The 16676-nt window shown below is 46.0% G+C and overlaps 1 protein-coding gene across 2 annotated transcripts; it reads right to left on the reverse strand.

Annotated features, from left to right (window-relative positions):
* Window positions 1-24: 24 nt before the first annotated feature.
* On the reverse strand, window positions 25-14082 carry LOC128332089 (zinc finger protein 82-like). Of its 2 annotated transcripts, none has more exons than XM_053266358.1 (4): window positions 13843-14082; window positions 10750-10876; window positions 9765-9878; window positions 25-5130 (listed from the first exon to the last, which is right to left on the reverse strand). In XM_053266358.1, exons 1-4 carry the CDS (start codon window positions 13924-13926, stop codon window positions 2789-2791), a joined length of 2667 nt encoding a protein of 888 aa, XP_053122333.1. In that variant the 5' UTR covers window positions 13927-14082; the 3' UTR covers window positions 25-2788. The 2 variants fall into 2 exon arrangements, with proteins under 2 accessions (XP_053122333.1, XP_053122331.1); XM_053266356.1 differs by having other exon boundaries at window positions 25-5133; window positions 13843-14081.
* Window positions 14083-16676: the final 2594 nt, after the last annotated feature.

The following is a 16676-nucleotide window of genomic DNA, read 5'->3' on the forward strand; positions in this document are numbered from 1 at the left end:
TAGGTATGACTCAAAAGACGGGGACCACCTGAAAGATATTTAATCAGAAAAAGAATAAGCTTCAGATATTGTAAACCTCACACATTTTTGGTCAAGTGTAGTCTTGCATGTTCGATTATCTTAGGCCTTTTAACCCACACAATTTTTATATCAGCAAAACATTCAGTGGTCCTGCAACAGTCTTCTTATTGGGCACAATTGTTGAAACCAGCTCCTTCAACCAACGTATTTCCCCTTTCTGGTATTTTAACAATTTAATGCAAAACTTTCCTATTAGCATCAGGAGCAAAGAAACACTCTTGCCTCTCCTTGATCATTCCCACTTTAAATCTTGAATGGCCACTCAACAGCAGCAGCTCTTCTATAAGGCAATAAATAGGTCATTCTAAATCTGCATGCTTATAAAAACAATGCCAACACAGATCTCTGCTGCAAGCCACCAATATGATTTCCCCCAAAAACGTGAATGACAGTTGGAAACATTTTTATTCACAGGAATATTCCAGTTCTCAAGTTTTTTTCCAGCTTCAACCTACACCTAGTAGGTCAGGGGCTCTAGAAGGACCTGGTTGATGGGGGCTCTAGGAGGACTTTACAGGGAGCCTCCTTCCCTAGCCATGTACAACTTTTCACCACTGTTGGCAAAGTTGATTTAAGCATTTAGAAGCACCACAGCCTTATCTTCTTTATTTTTCAGCTATTGTCTTCCAAGTCTGAAACCACTAGACTAAATCAAGGGCATTCTCATGTTTATAAACCAAAAAGCTTGCAATAATCCCCGTTTCCTCCTATCAGCTTTCTAACTGTACATAGAGTGCTAAAGTACAGGAAAAAATACGCAGAGACACTGCCATCTTCTAAGAAAGTTTAGATAGATTATGAAACCAGAAAACACTCCTTGCATTACTCTAAGGGTGAGAGATCTGGCCTGGTCATGCCAAGTTCTCACCTGAGCTCAGAATTTATCTCCTACCAGCAGGCTTTTCCTTCTGCAGAAGAGAGTCTGTATTCTGCCAAACACTTAACTAATTGCCCTGGCCTAGCAAAGATACTGACCACCAATTCAAGATTAGGTTAATTTAACTAGCATTTGCATCAATGAGCATAATTTCCTTGCAATTGCAGAATATGAATTCTTTGGCACGAAGTTGGGAATGGAGTGTATGTACATACAGACAATATGAATAGTCTGTTATTATACAGCACTTAAAATATTTCAGCCTTCTTTACTGAAAGGTAGTATATTGCACTACATTGAATTGAGCACCTGCAGACTATTGAAATAAATGTGGATATCATTAATCTACAGTTCCTCCTCACACATCTTTTTTTTCTGTTCAATATATTGGTTGTCTTAAGAGATATCGCTGGGGAGAAAAAGGCTTATGCAGAAACACCTGTACTCACTATTCACCAAGGACAGCAAATGAAATTCAGTCTATCAGATTATTAAATTCTGCATATTTTAACACTTTACAGCACTGTAACATTTTAAAGTATAAACATTTTAACCTTTGTGTCCAATTGGAAATTAAAAAGAGAAATCCAACACATCTTATAGCAAATGCTGACCTTCACCATACAAGGTAAACGAGTCAACCATCCCAAACTAATTTTGTGGAAAACCCAAATATTCAGTGGCACACCATGCTAACACTCATAAAATTTGACTAAATAGGATGGCTAACATTCATGTATTTAATTTTCACTGAATTTTGGGCATTCACTGTAACACATCCAAGCTGAGCTTCTGATATTTACAGAGGTTTCTGCAGGACACACAGACCATTACTCCTCTGTTTTGTCTCTTGCCTCCCTTTCCATCACCACCCCTTTCTCGAACTCACCAATTACAGGTACAGTATTGCTCTTTCAACTAATTTTGTATACCAGGCAGAAATACACACAGAATTTATCATGGGAATTTTCTAGAGTCCACTCAAGTTATGTTAGTACAGCCTATTCTATAATCAAGAACTGATTTTTCAATGCTCTGGGCTCCTTGGAGGAAGAGCGGGATATAAATGTAAAAATAAAAAAATAACTGGTGGCAATCTCTCTTTTCAGGAGGCACAAGTTTATGGCTTTTCTACACTGTAGTCAAATCGAACCACAAGGCTGTCTGTCTTTGGGGGAGTGATCGAAAAGGCAGCCATTCAGGGAAGGAGAAAGGATGCAGATTTACATAAGGAACTCGGAGCAGACTGAAAGGAACACAAGTCCCTTGCACCCAGTGCAAACTGAAGGGGCCTCTGTTCTGAATTAAGACGCTCTAGAGGAATTGTTTCACTTTGCTCAAGCAGAGATCCCTCCCTTCTATGCAGGGTGAAGTGAAAAGCTCCTTGGTGATGGGTTCTCACTTCCCGAATTCCCACGCCCTGCCCCTCTATTCTCTCTTACTAGTCTTGTCTCCTGCATGACTCCTTCTCAACCACCAAACACCTCCATTTCTCCACAGGCACTCTCACACTCTTGAGCATGTTTTTTTCCCCAGTGTATGTTGAGGTAACATCTATGGGTGAAACTCTTGCCACATTCAGCACACTGGAAGGGTTGTTTGCTTAGGTGCATGCTGTGATAGGTTATCAGATGGGCCATGCAGGCAAATATTCCCCCACAGTCTGTGTATTTGAAAGGTTTTGGGAAGCTATTCCAATATGGTTTCAGCTCAGATTTCCGACAATGGTTCTTTTCACATTCGGCCCGATTGCTCTTCTTCCTTCTGGAGAGGTCATGTTTGAAATGATGGTGACTGTTGGAAAGGGGGCTCTTTCCATGCTTTGGAAAGCTATTTCCCTGGATAGCCTTCACTAGGAGGACGAGTTCCTTCCAGGCCAGGCCGGTGCTGTGGTCCTGGATCAATGTAAAATCTTTCCATAATGCATAAACAGTTCTTTTTCTTCCTGCATTTGGGACATGCAGAAAAATCCCCTGCTTTCCTGTGGTGCTTGATGTGAAAAGAAGCCCCACTCCTGAAGTTACATATTTTCCCACACAAAAGACACTTGTATCTCAGGCCTGAATGAAATGCCCAGTGGTCAGGGAGGTAACCCTTTGAGAGGATTCTCCCACATACACCACATTGGCAAAGCTGCTTTCCTTCTGCATCATTCACCGCATCGGCCAGAGCACTGGAGCTCTCCCATTGCTTGTCCCTTTGATAAGCCCTTTCTTCTTCTGCATGCTTCCGACAGTGTTCCCTGAGACTAGCTTCATGCTCAATTTTTTTTCCACAGCGAGGACACTGGTAGCATTTTTCGTCCGTGTGGCCTTTCAGGTGAGAGATCAGTTGCCACTTGTAGACAAACTTCTTTCCGCACTCCTGGCATTTGTGCAGCTTCTTTGTCACAGAAGCCATTGTGGAACCACCAGCACCTCTGGCAAATACTACTCGCTTGCCATTCTTAGCTGCACCTCGATGCCCCTTTGCTTTGTGCTTCTCCCGATGCTTGTGGAGTCTGGACTCCGAGGCAAACCACTTGCCACAATCTGTACAAGAAACCTGAGATGGAGAACAAGAACTCCAGGAGTCATCACGACTGCTGCCTGGGACGGATTGCTTGTATTCCTGATTGGCATGAAACTTCCAGTGAAACAAAAGAGGGGTCTGAAAAGTGCCGTTTAACTTATGTTCCAGCAGCAACTCTTTGTGCTGGTATCTGTAATGTGCCTCCAGATTGACTTTGAGTTTGAACAACAACCCACACTGACAACATAAAAAGGGTTTCTCCTCTTCGCTGTGTGTTTCCTGGTGCAGCGGCTGATGGCCCTGTGAATCGCTCTCTCTTTCCCCCATGTGCTTCCCAGAGTTGGATGCAAAATGCAGCTGGAGGGAACACTCACAAATGCAGTTCTTTCCACATGCTGCATATTCACACAATGCTTCCTCAAGGTGGTTCTCCTCATGCATTTCCAGGTCGGTTTGGTACATAAAGATGATGCCACATTGAGCACATGGCTGGGGCTTTGCTTCATCATGAGCTTTTTGGTGCTGGAGGAGGCCAAGGTACCTGGAGAAGCTCTTCCCACAGCTTGCACAGAGGTGCAGCTTCTTTGCTTGGCTCCCCTGCAAGTGAGATGGGTGAACGTGCACGAGAGATATGCTCTCACTGTCTGTGAGTTCACGAATGTGTGCCCACTGGTGCATTCGTAGGTGTGAACAACTAGGAAAATGAATCCCACACTCAGAACAAGGAAAGGACACATCCTTCATATAATTTAGCTTACGTTTCAGCAGCAACTCGTGATGATATCTGTGATGCATCTCCAGATTAACTTCTAATATGAACTTCAACCCACACTGATCACATGAATAAGGTTTCTCCTCTTTGCTGTGTTTTCCCTGGTGTAACGGCTTGTGGTCCTGTGAACCACCAGTCTCTCTGTTCTCCATGCACTTCCTGAGGCGGGATGCAAAATGCAGCTGGAGGGAACACTCACAAATGCAGTTCTTTCCACATGCAGCGTATTCACACAGTGCTTCCTCAAGGTGGCTCTCTTCATGCATCTCCAGGTCACTTTGGTACATAAAGATGACCCCACACTGAGCACACAGCTGGGGCTTTGCCTGGACATGATTTTTCTGGTGCAGGAGGAGACTAAGGTATGTGGAGAAGTTCTCCCCACAGTCTGCACATAAGAGTAACTTCTCCTCTGCTTGGCTCTCCTGCAGGCGATTCAGCTGAGCACGTACCAGAGAGGTTCTCCCATTTCTTGTGCTTGTACAATTGTGGATCCTCTGGTGCATTCTTAGATGTGAGTTGCTAGGAAATAACATCCCACATTCAGGGCAAGGGCAGAACACATTCTTCATGCTGGCCCGCTGATGTATTCGAAGCAGCTCTTTCAACCGGAACTTCTGGCCACACACGCTGCATTTATATGGCTTTGGTGCTCCTCTTGGAGAAATGGCATGTGCATTCAACCCATAAGTCCCCTCTCTGTACTCAGTATGTTGAAGAGGCTTATTTCTCACAGACCTCCCTTGATGCGCTGAAGACACAAGCCAAGGTTCAGTTCCTTTGCCACCACCATGTTGGGCCATGCCTTCCTTACATCTGCCATGAAACATCCTGAGAGATCCCACCTGTTCAGTATATTCTTTACAGCAACTCTGTAAGAGTTTCTTGTCTGCTGGAATAAAGAGAGAGACCAAAATTACTGCTTTTTTCACAGGAACAGACTGAAAAACACCAAGCCACTATGAAATTGTGGAGCAGAATAGGCAAGGGTGGAGAATGGGATTTTAAAAATTCGTTAAGCACATCCCCACATGTTTAAATGCATTAAAAACTTTATTGCAGGGATTTGTGAGTCCAGATAAAGATAGAACTGATCAGACTCCCTTGGAGTCCAGGAACAGTTCCAAAAGCAGGGGTTAGGGAAGAGGTTATAGTCCAACAAAGGTATAGCAGGAACTACCTGCTATTGAACCCCTTATAAATCACCCATTTGCCTAGAAAGCAAGAACTTCCCTGAACTAAGTATTATTAGTTAGTCAAAAACTTGCTGGTTTAAGACTGAAGTTAAGGCTATCTCATTTTGGCTTAAGCTCCACAAAGCAAAGAAAACTGGAATCCAAGGCTGATACCTTGGCAGTCATGCCACATGATCGATGCTGCTGCTGCGCAGTGTCACCAATTTTGCTCACTTCCAGCTTGCCTTCGATGCACCCACACTTGTCCTTAGTCTTGAGGCCCAAATCAAGATAGGGAGGATGGAAAGCCAGGCTCCAGCAAAGATGCCCCATGTTGTCCTGGTCCTGTATTGCCTTATGAAACATCTGAGCCTTATTGCTTATTTCAAACTTGGGTTGCCAGATGTGTTGGACTACATATGGGGGCCACTTTGGGAAAAATATGTCCTGCAAGAGAGCCATTTCCACCTCCATGCAGTGCTGTGCTATTCCCAGCATTGGAGGGCAGAGGGGAGGGCTGTAAGAATAAGAGAGCCCTAAAAAGCCCCACCAGCAGCTTGAAAGGCATGCAGAGAGCACTGGGAATTATCTTCGTTTCCAGAACTTTGGCCTTAGAATTCTGAGTGGTGGGGAGGTGCTGGAAAGGAGGACACTCCCCTCTGTGTGTGCCTTTCAAGATGCTGCTAGGGCTTTGTAGGGCTCTGTTATTCTTATAGCTTGCCCCCTCCCCACTCTCTGCCCTGGTGCTGGGAAAAGCTCTCACACGGGAGATTCTTTTACCAGAGTGGCTCTCATTTGAAAAATAGTGACGATCACTGACCCATGGAGATTTCTCACTGTAAAAACAAAGATCCCCACCCCAGTCACACACACACACACACACACACACACACACACACACACACACTCAAAGGTCTAGGAGATAGGAAAGAGATATTAGCAAGTTGGAAACTGTGGGATAACCCCTGCTAACTGAGCAAAGAGACACCTTTTAGTGTGGTGATTATCTTATATATAGCAGTTGGAGAGCAACTGTTGCTGGTGTCTGCCTTATGTTTCTTTTTAGATTGTGAGCCCTTTGGGGACAGGAGACCATCTTATTTATGTCTTATTTATTTTCCTCTGTAAACCACTTTGAGAACTTTGGTTGAAAAGCGATATAAATATTTGTTGTTGTAGGATATGTTGAGCTTTGAAAAGAGGCAATAAATAGGCTACATTTTGCTGAGATTACCTCAGTGTTGGGTTTTGTTTTAAATAGTAATAATAATCTTTATTAGTTAGCTGCCTCATCAAAAATTGTTCTCTGGGCAGCTCACAACACAATATTAAAACATCAAATCAAAACACATAACACATTAAATCACAACAGACCAAAAGGGAAAAAAATACCTCACCCAATTGTTTAAATCAGCTTTTAAAATCATATTTAAAAATCAAAATCTAAAAGGCCTGAGTGAACAAAAAGGTCTTGATCTGGCATCTAGAAGAATAAAGTGATGAAGCCAGGTGGACCTCACTGGGGAGGCTGTTCCACAAATGGGGTGCAACTACCGAAAAGGCCTTCTCCTAGTAGTCACTTCATTTGGCAGAGACACTCAGAGCAGGGTCTCGGAAGAAGATTTTTGTTTTGTTTTGTTAATAAAATAGGTGTAATTAAAATCGCCCACTCCACTGAAATAAATGAGATCCTCTTATTAGAGAGGTCAAATGCAGCTTTCCTGAGAGTGGGGAATAGGCAACAGCACTCTTTCAACTAACCAAATAGGCATCTGACTCAATATGACTCACATAGGCAATAGACTCAATGTGCAGCAGCTGTGAAAAAGGCCAATTCCATGCTAGGGATCATAAGGAAGGGGGCTGAAAATAAAATGGCGAATATTATAATGCCCTTATACAAAACGATGGTGTGGCCACACCTGGATTACTGCGTACAATTCTGGTCTCCACATCTAAAAAAGGGCATTGTAGAACTGGAAAAGGTGCAGAAGAGGGCAACCACGATAATCAGGGGCCTAGAGCACCTTCCTTGTGAGGCAAGGCTACACCACCTGGGGCTATTTAGTTTAGAAAAAAGACAACTGTGGAGAGTCATGATAGAGGTCTACAAAATCATGCATGGTGTGGAGAAAGTGGATAGGGAGAAATTCTTCTCCCTCTCCCATAACACTAGAACCAGGGGTCACTCCATGAAATTGATTGCCAGGAAATTTAGGACCAGCAAATGGAAGTATTTTTTCACAAAACGCATAATCCACTTGTGGAATTCTCTGCCACAAGATGTGGTGACAACAACAACCTGGATGGCTTTAAGAGGTGCTTGGATAACTTCATGGGGGAGAGGTCTATCAATGGCTACTAGTCAGAGGGCTATAGGCCACCTCCAGCCTCAAAGGCAGGATGCTTCTGAGTACCAGTTGCAGGGGAGTGACAGCAGGAGGGAGGGCATGCCCTCAACTCCTGCCTGTAGGCTTCCAGTGGCATCTGGTGGGCCACTGTGCGACACAGGATGCTGGACTAGATGGGCCTTCTTGGGCCCAATCTAGCAGGGCTGCTCTTATGTTCACTGCACTTCCAACAGAATCTACTAGCTGGCTCCCCTGCTGATATCAGAGGGCTGGCAAACTTTGGCTTCATTATCAGAATACAGCAGTCACATTCTGAATAACTTTGTCAGCACTTGCTTCCCATAGGCTTCAAAGGAGCAGGAAAACTTTCATAACTTTTGAACTGCTGCTCAAAACTTCACTCAACCATTAAAAGGCACTCTCCTGATAGGGCACATCAGTCATTTGAAATTTGAAAGAAATGTATGCTATGCTATTCTAAAGACTGGGGGGGGGGGGGGAGAACCAATGTCAATTTTCAGCACTTTTAAACTTGCTGTTAAGGAAAGGAAAGCTTGTGCTGTCGAGTCGGTGTCGACTCCTGGCAACCACAGAGCCATGTATTTTCTTGGTAGAATACAGGAGGGGTTTACCATTGCCATCTCCCTCACAATAGGAGACGATGCCTTTCAGCACCTTCCTGTATCGCTGCTGTCCCAATATAAGAGTTTCTCATATTCTGGGAAACACACCAGCAGGGATTCAAACCAACAGCCTCCTGCTCTCTAGGCAGGTTGCTTCCCTGCTGTGCCATTAGGTGGCTAAATTTGCTGTAGCTGTGGCAATTTTTATCAGATATCCTTAAAGTTAGTTGTAGACCTCATCAGTTGTAGATCACACACACCAAATTTCAAGTTATCAGCTCAACAGTTGTCATATTTTTTTAAATTTTAGTTATTAATGTGTTTCTATCTATTATGATTTTATCTTTTTAATGAATTTTAAATGTGTTATGTTTTATGTTTTTAATTCTGTACACGCCTAGAGATTTTTATAATACGCGATATATAAATTCAATCAATCCATACAATTTATAAGCGATAGAATATTGAGGGTTATAATGATGAAACCTTTTTTTTTTGCTACTCACCTTAACTAAAGGGGCCTTCCTGTAGCAATCATGCAGGTTGCTGCTAAGTTGCTTGTAACTCCCACCCGCTGAGTTGCAGAGGGAGCGAGTTTTACTCACTGTAGTCTTCCTATCTGCTCAGCTCTTTCTAAGCTATAATTTCCCCGACCTCCTTCAGTCTGTAGGGGGCTGTAAATTGCCCTCGTCCCAGGTGTCCTTTACGTTTACTGATGCCATACAAAACCTCTCCCCCTCTTCCTGCTTCCTCCCTTATTTTGGCCCTGCCGTTCCCTGTTAACTGTTTCTTTCCCCTTCTCTCTCTGCAGACCTCCTAATGACTTCCTTGGAGTCCTTGACCAGTAAGTCATCGCCTTCTTGTTCTCCCGTCAGCCTCCAGCATCTCTTCCCCCTGGCCCTACCTGCCAGTCATGCCGGCCCACCACCTGCCCCCTCCCACCGCCACATTTGACTGCTGCTCCACAGTTCTGGTGGTGGAGCATGCCCTGTGACAGGTGGCTGAAGTCTGGAGGGTTTCTAACCCCCTGGGAGAGAGCGGCCTCCTGACAAACCACAGAAGCACCAAGTGCCGGAATGGTAGAGTGGTTGGACAAGGACCAGGAAGGCCTGAGAGCAAAGCCCCCTTCAGCCATGAAACTCACTGGGTGACTCTGGGCCAGTCACTTATCTCTCAGCCTTACCTACCTTAGAGGGCTGTTGTGGGGTTAAGCAATCAGGTAGATTGCTCTGAGCTCCTTGGAAGAAGAGCGGGATATATGAATGTAAAATCAGAACAAATGAAACTGCTGCTTCTTTGGTGTGGTTGTGTAGATTCTGGGTCTCACTCACAGTCTGACTTTCAGTCACTCTAGTTCTTTTTATTTTCACTCACTTGTGCAAGAGATTCCAGAAGAATCACCCACTCCGGATGCTTGCATTCTTTTGAGGTTCTGATGTTCACCTTGTTCAAACCATGCCAGAATGTCAGACTTGGTGACCGGAAGCCCTGTTCACAGGAAAGGGAAAGAGAGAGAGAGAGAGAGAATGAGAATGCTGAATAAGGAACAAAACAAAGGAAGAAAACCTTATTTCTCCACTTCCTCGTCAGAAATGCCATGAATTCTAATAGCAATAGCAATAGCCATATTTCTAATATGGATTCTAATAGCAATAGCAATAGCAATAGCACTGACATTTATATACCGCTCTATAGCCAAAGCTCTCTAAGCGGTTTACAATGATTTTAGCATATTGCCCCCAACATTCTGGGTACTCATTTTACCGACCTCGGAAGGATGGAAGGCTGAGTCAACCTTGAGCCCCTGGTCAGGATCGAACTTGTAACCTTGTGGTTACAGGGCGGCAGTTTTACCACTGCGCCACCAGGGGCTCTTTCTAAGACAAACATAAACCAAACAGATCCCCAGAATTCTAAGACAAAATTCTAAGAATTCTAAGACAAAATTCTAAGAATTCTAAGACAGAATTCTAAGACAAACATAAACCAAACAGATCCCCACCACATTATATAAAGGCCATTTGATAAAGAATTTATAACAGACAATAATAATGTAAGAGAATAGTAACAAAATATCCTTTGCATGAACATGCAAAACTGTACAGAACTAGAAACACATTCAACCTAAGATAGTACAAAGTATCAATTCACTTGTTGGAAACCACACCTATGGAACTAAATGTATCTCGATGGAAGAGTAGTCCGATCTGTTATGTTGAAATCCTTTCGCTGTGTTTCATACAAGAGGAAATTAAGTTACCGTACAAGAAAAAGGGAGTGCTTTAAAATAGATCGGACTGCTGTTTCTCATGGACAGAAAACTAAGTCACTGTGTCTTCTTACCCAAGATTTTCCTTACCCAAAAGAAGCAAAGCTTCATAATTCTCCTCCAGCACTTCCCAGTACAACTCCTTCTGCCATTCCTCTAACATCTTCCACTCTTCCTTGCAGAAATAAACAGTTACATCCTCAAACCTCACAGGTACCTGAAACAGGAAACACATCCATTGCAGAAAACTGAATAAATAATTCCATTCATTGGTCAGAGACCAAAACCTATGAACATTCATGATGTTCAGTCCACACAGAGCTGTTTTAAATAACTGATCTGCATTTCTTGACTTAAACAGGGCAAGACATAAGAAGAGCATTTAAGTTCCATTAATATTTATTTAAGAGGCCGATATCCTACTTTTTCTCATAACTGATCCAAAGGGGATAACAACGTCTTGGTTTATCAATATGCTAACACCTCCAAACACAACACAACACAAAACAAACAAGGCACAAAAGCCATCTCAGTGTTGCCCTGGGAAGATATCTGAAGTAGTCTTTGTAGATTTACCCAAACAGCTAGTACATTTTAATCACCAGGCTGTGGGGGGGGGGGGTAGTGTTGTACACATAAGAACATAAGAACAGCCCTGCTGGATCAGGCCCAAGGAAGCCCATCTAGTCCAGCATCCTGTTTCGCACAGTGGCCCACCAGATGCCGCCAGAAGCCACAGACAGGAGTTGAGGGCATGCCCTCCCTCCTGCTGTTACTCCCCTGCAACTGGTACTCAGAGGCACCCCGCCCCCAAGGCTGGAGGTGGCCCACAGCCCTCCGACTAGTAGCCATTGATAGACCTCTCCTCCATGAAGTCATCCAAACCCCTCTTAAAGCCATCCAGGTTGTTGGCTGTCACCACATCCTGTGGCAGAGAGTTCCACAAGCGGATCACGCGTTGTGTGAAAAAGTACTTCCGTTTGTTGGTCCTAGACCTCCTGGCAATCAATTTCATGGAGTGACCCATGGTTCTAGTGTTGTGTGAGAGGGAAAAGAATCTCTCTCTCTCTATCCACTTTCTCCACGCCATGCATGATTTTATAGACCTCTATCATGTCTCCCCACAGTTGTCTTTTATCTAACCTAAAAAGCCCCAGGTGTTGTAGTCTTGCCTCATTTTGCCTCAGAAAAGTTGTTGTCAAAGAAAAGGGGGAGAGCAACTGGTCCTACCCAACCCCAGCACAGCATCCCTCCAGGGGCTCTTGCTGGTGTCTACATTATGTTTCTTTATAGATGGTGAGCCCTTTGGGGACAGGGAACCAGCTTCTTGATGCATTATTTATTTTTCTGTGTAAACCGCTTTGAGACCTTTGGTTGACAAGCGGTATATAAATACTCGTAGTAGAGTTAATAACTGACCAGAAGTGCCATTCCCTACTGACTATGGGACAAAATCCATGTGCCCCACTGTCCCACATGTGCCTCACTGTTCCCCGCCAGCGCCAGTAACATCCGTCCCACACCGGTGGAGCACAGTGTTCCCTCTCACAGGGATTCCCAGATGTTGTGGACTACAACCCCCAGAATCCCCAGCTGCAATGGCTTTTGCTTGGGGATTATGGGAGTTGTAGTCCACAACATCTGGTCGTCCCTGAGAGAGGGAACTCTGGTGGGGCATGAACACCAACTCAGATATTCCTCCCTGGCACGCTGCCTCCTCCGCTGAGACTGCCCATGGAGGCACTGCAGGCAGGCTACTGCTGCTCCCACCCCCCACCAGAACTGGAAGCAGAGAGGCCTGCACTGCCCAGGACACACCCTCTGCCCTGCTGCTACTTCTTGGGTGGCCTGTGGCTGCCTGGAGAAGAGCCATGAAGCCCTGGGGAAGGTGAGTGCAGGGGACGAAGGGGCTTGTTGTGTAGTTTAACCCCCACCCCATTTCTAAATTTCCAGAATGGCTTGGCAGAGGGCTTTGAAGTTCGGCAAGATATAGGGTAGGGTGGCAGGACTTGCTGGATTGGATTTGAAATGGGTCAGTAATCTTTAATGGATCTTTAATGAATTTCTGAATAAATAAATAAAACTTCAAAATAAGTTTTGAAACAAACATCCAGTTTGTTTCAAGGCACAGAATTACCAGAACTTCTGGAACTGAAGCTCCCACTTGGACCATCATTCCGCCTCCATCTGGAGGAATCTTCCCTTTGCCTTCGTAAAAAAGGGTATAGCACCCCACTTTTATGCCCAATCCTTTAGATTTCCAGGAATGGCTTGGCATTGGGCTTTGAAATTGGGCACAGATGTCAGACATGAACTGTGTATTTATTTTGAAGCCGATTGGTCAATTCACTGATTTTTAATGACTTTTTGAAATACAAAAACAAAAACAAAAAAACCCGGCATGTCTTGTTTCATGGCCAACATTTATAAAAGCTTCTGGAACTGAAGCCCTTGCCCTGGACCATTCTTCCACCCCATGTGGAGAAACCTTTTCTGCTGCCATCTATAAATCTCCTGGAATGGCTTGGCATAGGGCTCTGAAATTTGGCACAGATGTCCGACAAGATGGGTTCCTGTTGCTCCTGAGGGCAAGACGACTAGAGCCCTTGGCCTGAAGTCACCGGCGGGGGGGGAGGCAGGCCGTGAGGGCCTCCGGCTTCTAAGACCTGCTGCACCCCTGTGCTCCTGACCGACAGAAATCCCCAGCCTGAGTCCCGCAAGCCTTGCCTGCCTCCCGCCTCTCCATGCAGCCAGGACTACTCCTTGCAAGGGGGGGGGGGAACAAGCCCGGCACCGCTAGGTCGGGGCTAGGCGCGCGCTCTCTCTCCCTGCTGCGTCCCTTTTCTTCGTGCAACAAGGGACTTTCCTACAAGATGGAGGGTCAAGGGAGCACCCCGTCTGTCCGCAGCTGCCCGCCCCCTCTGCCACCGCAGGGCTCTGGCCTCGCGGTCCGCTGCATGCATGTGCGCCGCCGGCCACCCTCGCCCCAGAGAAGGAGGAGAGGAGGAGCAAAGGAGCGCGGAAGCGCAGCCTGAAGCGGCCCGGCCCTCTCCACCACCGCACTCGTTCTTCCGCAGGGAAGAGGCGGCGGCCGCCGCCAAGAAGAGCGTGTTGCAACTTTCCGAGTTGCGGGCAGCTTGCAGATGGCCCCGCGAGGTCGCCCACCAGGGCCAGCCGCCTTACCTTTGAGCCGCAGCCTCCCGCCATCGCACCCCGGCAACGGCCTCTGGCGCTCGCGGCGCTGTTGCTGCTGCTCCTCCTCGCCATGCTCAGCCCGGCTCTGGGACGGAGCGAACTTCGCTTTATCTGGGGCAGTTGCAACGCCGGAGGAGATCAGGCAGGAAGTGCGCCGCCTGAGTCTGCGTGGGAGGAGGGGGAGCCTCCGCCCCCGGGCTCGGAAGGGCGACGCGGGCTGCCGCTGCTAGTGTAGCGGCTTCCTGGTGTTTGGCAGCTGCAAGACACGCGTTTCCCCCTTCTCACGTCGCGAGCAGGGTGTGTGCCTCCCTTTGACACGCGTTTAAGCACCCGCGCGTTACCCTGCTCGTTATTGTGCATTGCTTACTCCAGGGGTTCTCAAACTGGGGTCCCGGGGTGGGGGGCGTTGGACTACAACTCCCATCATGCCTTGCCACAAGGCCTAGGGATTGTGGGAGTTTTAGTCCAACATACACACACCCCGGGATCCAAGTTTGAGAACCCCCTGACTTACTTGGAAGAAAGGTCCCACTGAGTTCATTGCGGCTTACCCTCAGCTTAAGGGTGGATGGGATTGCCCCCTTAGGAGGTAGATCAAGCCGAAATTGTGAATAACAGTGCAAGCTAGCTGGTAAGGGGGTCCAGTGTGCCCTCTACTAGGGATTCCCAGATGTTGTGGACTACAACTCCCAGCATTTGCAGCTGCAATGGCCTTTGGCTGGGGATTATGGGAGTTGTAGTCCACATCTGGGAATCCTTGTTAGAGGGAACAACACTGAAGGGGTCCTAGGTAAGGGCCAGGGCAGCAAGGCGAAGGCTAGACTGCAGTCTGCCAGGAGGAAGCAGATTCTGTCTCCAGCCAGGGCAGAGGGCGAGGCAGAAAGATGCATGTGGAGGTCTGCCCCTCGCAGCACCCATTCCCCCCACCCCCCCCCCCCCCGCCCGGATGCTAGCAGGCTGGAACTATGTCAGTGCTGTGCACCCGGGACAGATACCTGCCTCCATGCATTCCTGGGGGGCCTTGCAGAATACCGCCCGCGTGGCACTGAGGTAAGAATACTGGCACCTTTTCTTGTACAAACAAAGCACTGCTGCTTCTTCCCAGCATTCCTTGTGCGCCTCCCCAAGATGGTGCTGAGACTCAGCAGGGTCTGGTTTCTCTTCACACCCTCCCCACCAGCACTGGGGAAAGCACAGCATGGGGGGCGGTGGGGACTGGGTCTTGCTTTTTTGCCAAAGGAGCCTCTGCTTGGAAAATAGTGAAGATGGCTGCGTAGCATCAGCTACCAAGCCTGGGTCCCCAGATATCTTAAGAAGGACATTGTAGAACTGGAGAAGGTGCAGAAGAGGGCAACCAAGATGATCAGGGGCCTGGAGCACCTTCCTTATGAGGCAAGACTACAACACCTGGGGCTCTTTGGAAAAGAGGCGACTACAGAGCGACACGATAGCGGTGTATAAAAAAATGCATGGAGTGTGAGCAGAAAGAGATTTTCCTCCCTCTCTCACCACACTAGAACCAGGGGTCACCCCATGAAACTGAAGGCCGGGAAATCTAGGACCAACAAGTGGAAGCACTTTTTCACACAGCGCATAATTAATCTATGGAATTCCTTGCCATGGGATGTGGTGCTGGCCACCAGCTAGGATGGCAAGGGGCTTAGACAGATTCACAGAGGACAGGTCTATCAATGGCTACCAGTCATTGGGCCACCTCCAGCCTCAGAGGCACGATGCCTCTCAATCCCAGTTGCAGGGGAGCAGCAGCAGGAGAGAGGGCATGCACATACCTCTTGCCTGTGGGCTTCCCAGAGACATCTGGTGGGCCATTGTGGGAAACAGGATGCTGGACTAGATGGGCCTCCTTGGGCCTGATCCAGAAGGGCTGTTCTTATGTTCTGTTCTTATGATGTTGCTGGACAACAGCTCCTGCCATCCCCCAGCACAATGGCCTGTGGCTCACATCTGCAGATCCAAGGCAGAGAACCCCTCCTGCATTGTGGTATTGAGAATGAATTGTTTTCTTTACATTTTTACTGACATCTGGGACAATATCTCTGAAATGATCATGTTTTCATCAGTGATGTGAGGTTTCCTGGAAAATGTAAACTGAACAATGTTCTGTAACGTTTTCCAGTGTCCTGAATGACTTGGGGTCTGATTTACTTACATTTACTAAACCAAAGTTCTTTTTTTAAAAAGATATATGTTATTTTTTTCTGTGTTGCATAAAAAGCCAACAATTTTTCTAAAAGCCAAAAGTAACTGAAGTGAAAGATTTGATTAGGATATAATTTTAATAAGGCAGTACAATAAACAATAATAAACTTATTGTGGTTTAAAATGTTATACTGAAACAAATTCAAAACTTTACTTGGAAATTATTTTTACTGGAAATTATTTTAGGATGATACTTTCATCACTTCCATCACTCACATAGTTCACATTTCAAGGGGGGAAAATGAAGGCACTGAAAATTGCTAATTTTAGGACACCCTAAAAGGAGCTCATTAAATATATGCAGTAGGTACAACTTTCAAACTGCTAATTGATTGAAGTTGTATCCATTTCTAATGGATACAACTTATCAATTGATTTTATAAAAACAGTGCATTTCTCAAAACAGAAAGTTTCTAAAACCCCACATCACTGATTGTTTTGCTCTTTTATTTTATTATATCTGTAGCTTAACATTCTTGCTTTGCTGTATATAGTTCACATCTATGATCTTTAGTAAACTCTGCATATAAATCAATCTCTGGGTTGTTTGGGAAGCCACATGGATCAGAACCTTTGAACGGATGGGGAACAGCTTTCATGGA

This window comes from Hemicordylus capensis, chromosome 6 (assembly GCF_027244095.1).
Source record: "Hemicordylus capensis ecotype Gifberg chromosome 6, rHemCap1.1.pri, whole genome shotgun sequence".
NCBI classification, from domain to species: Eukaryota; Metazoa; Chordata; class Lepidosauria; order Squamata; family Cordylidae; genus Hemicordylus; species Hemicordylus capensis.

Excerpts from the sequence above, each read along its gene's own strand:
- LOC128332089 (XM_053266356.1), bottom strand. The coding sequence starts at position 13,926 with ATGGCGAGGAGGAGCAGCAGCAACAGCGCCGCGAGCGCCAGAGGCCGT. Across the intron at positions 10,877-13,842 it reads CGGGAGGCTGCGGCTCAAAG|GTACCTGTGAGGTTTGAGGA; the intron begins GTAAGGCGGCTG and ends TTCCTGTTTCAG. Across the intron at positions 5,134-9,764 it reads TTCTGGAATCTCTTGCACAA|CAGACAAGAAACTCTTACAG; the intron begins GTGAGTGAAAAT and ends TCTTTATTCCAG.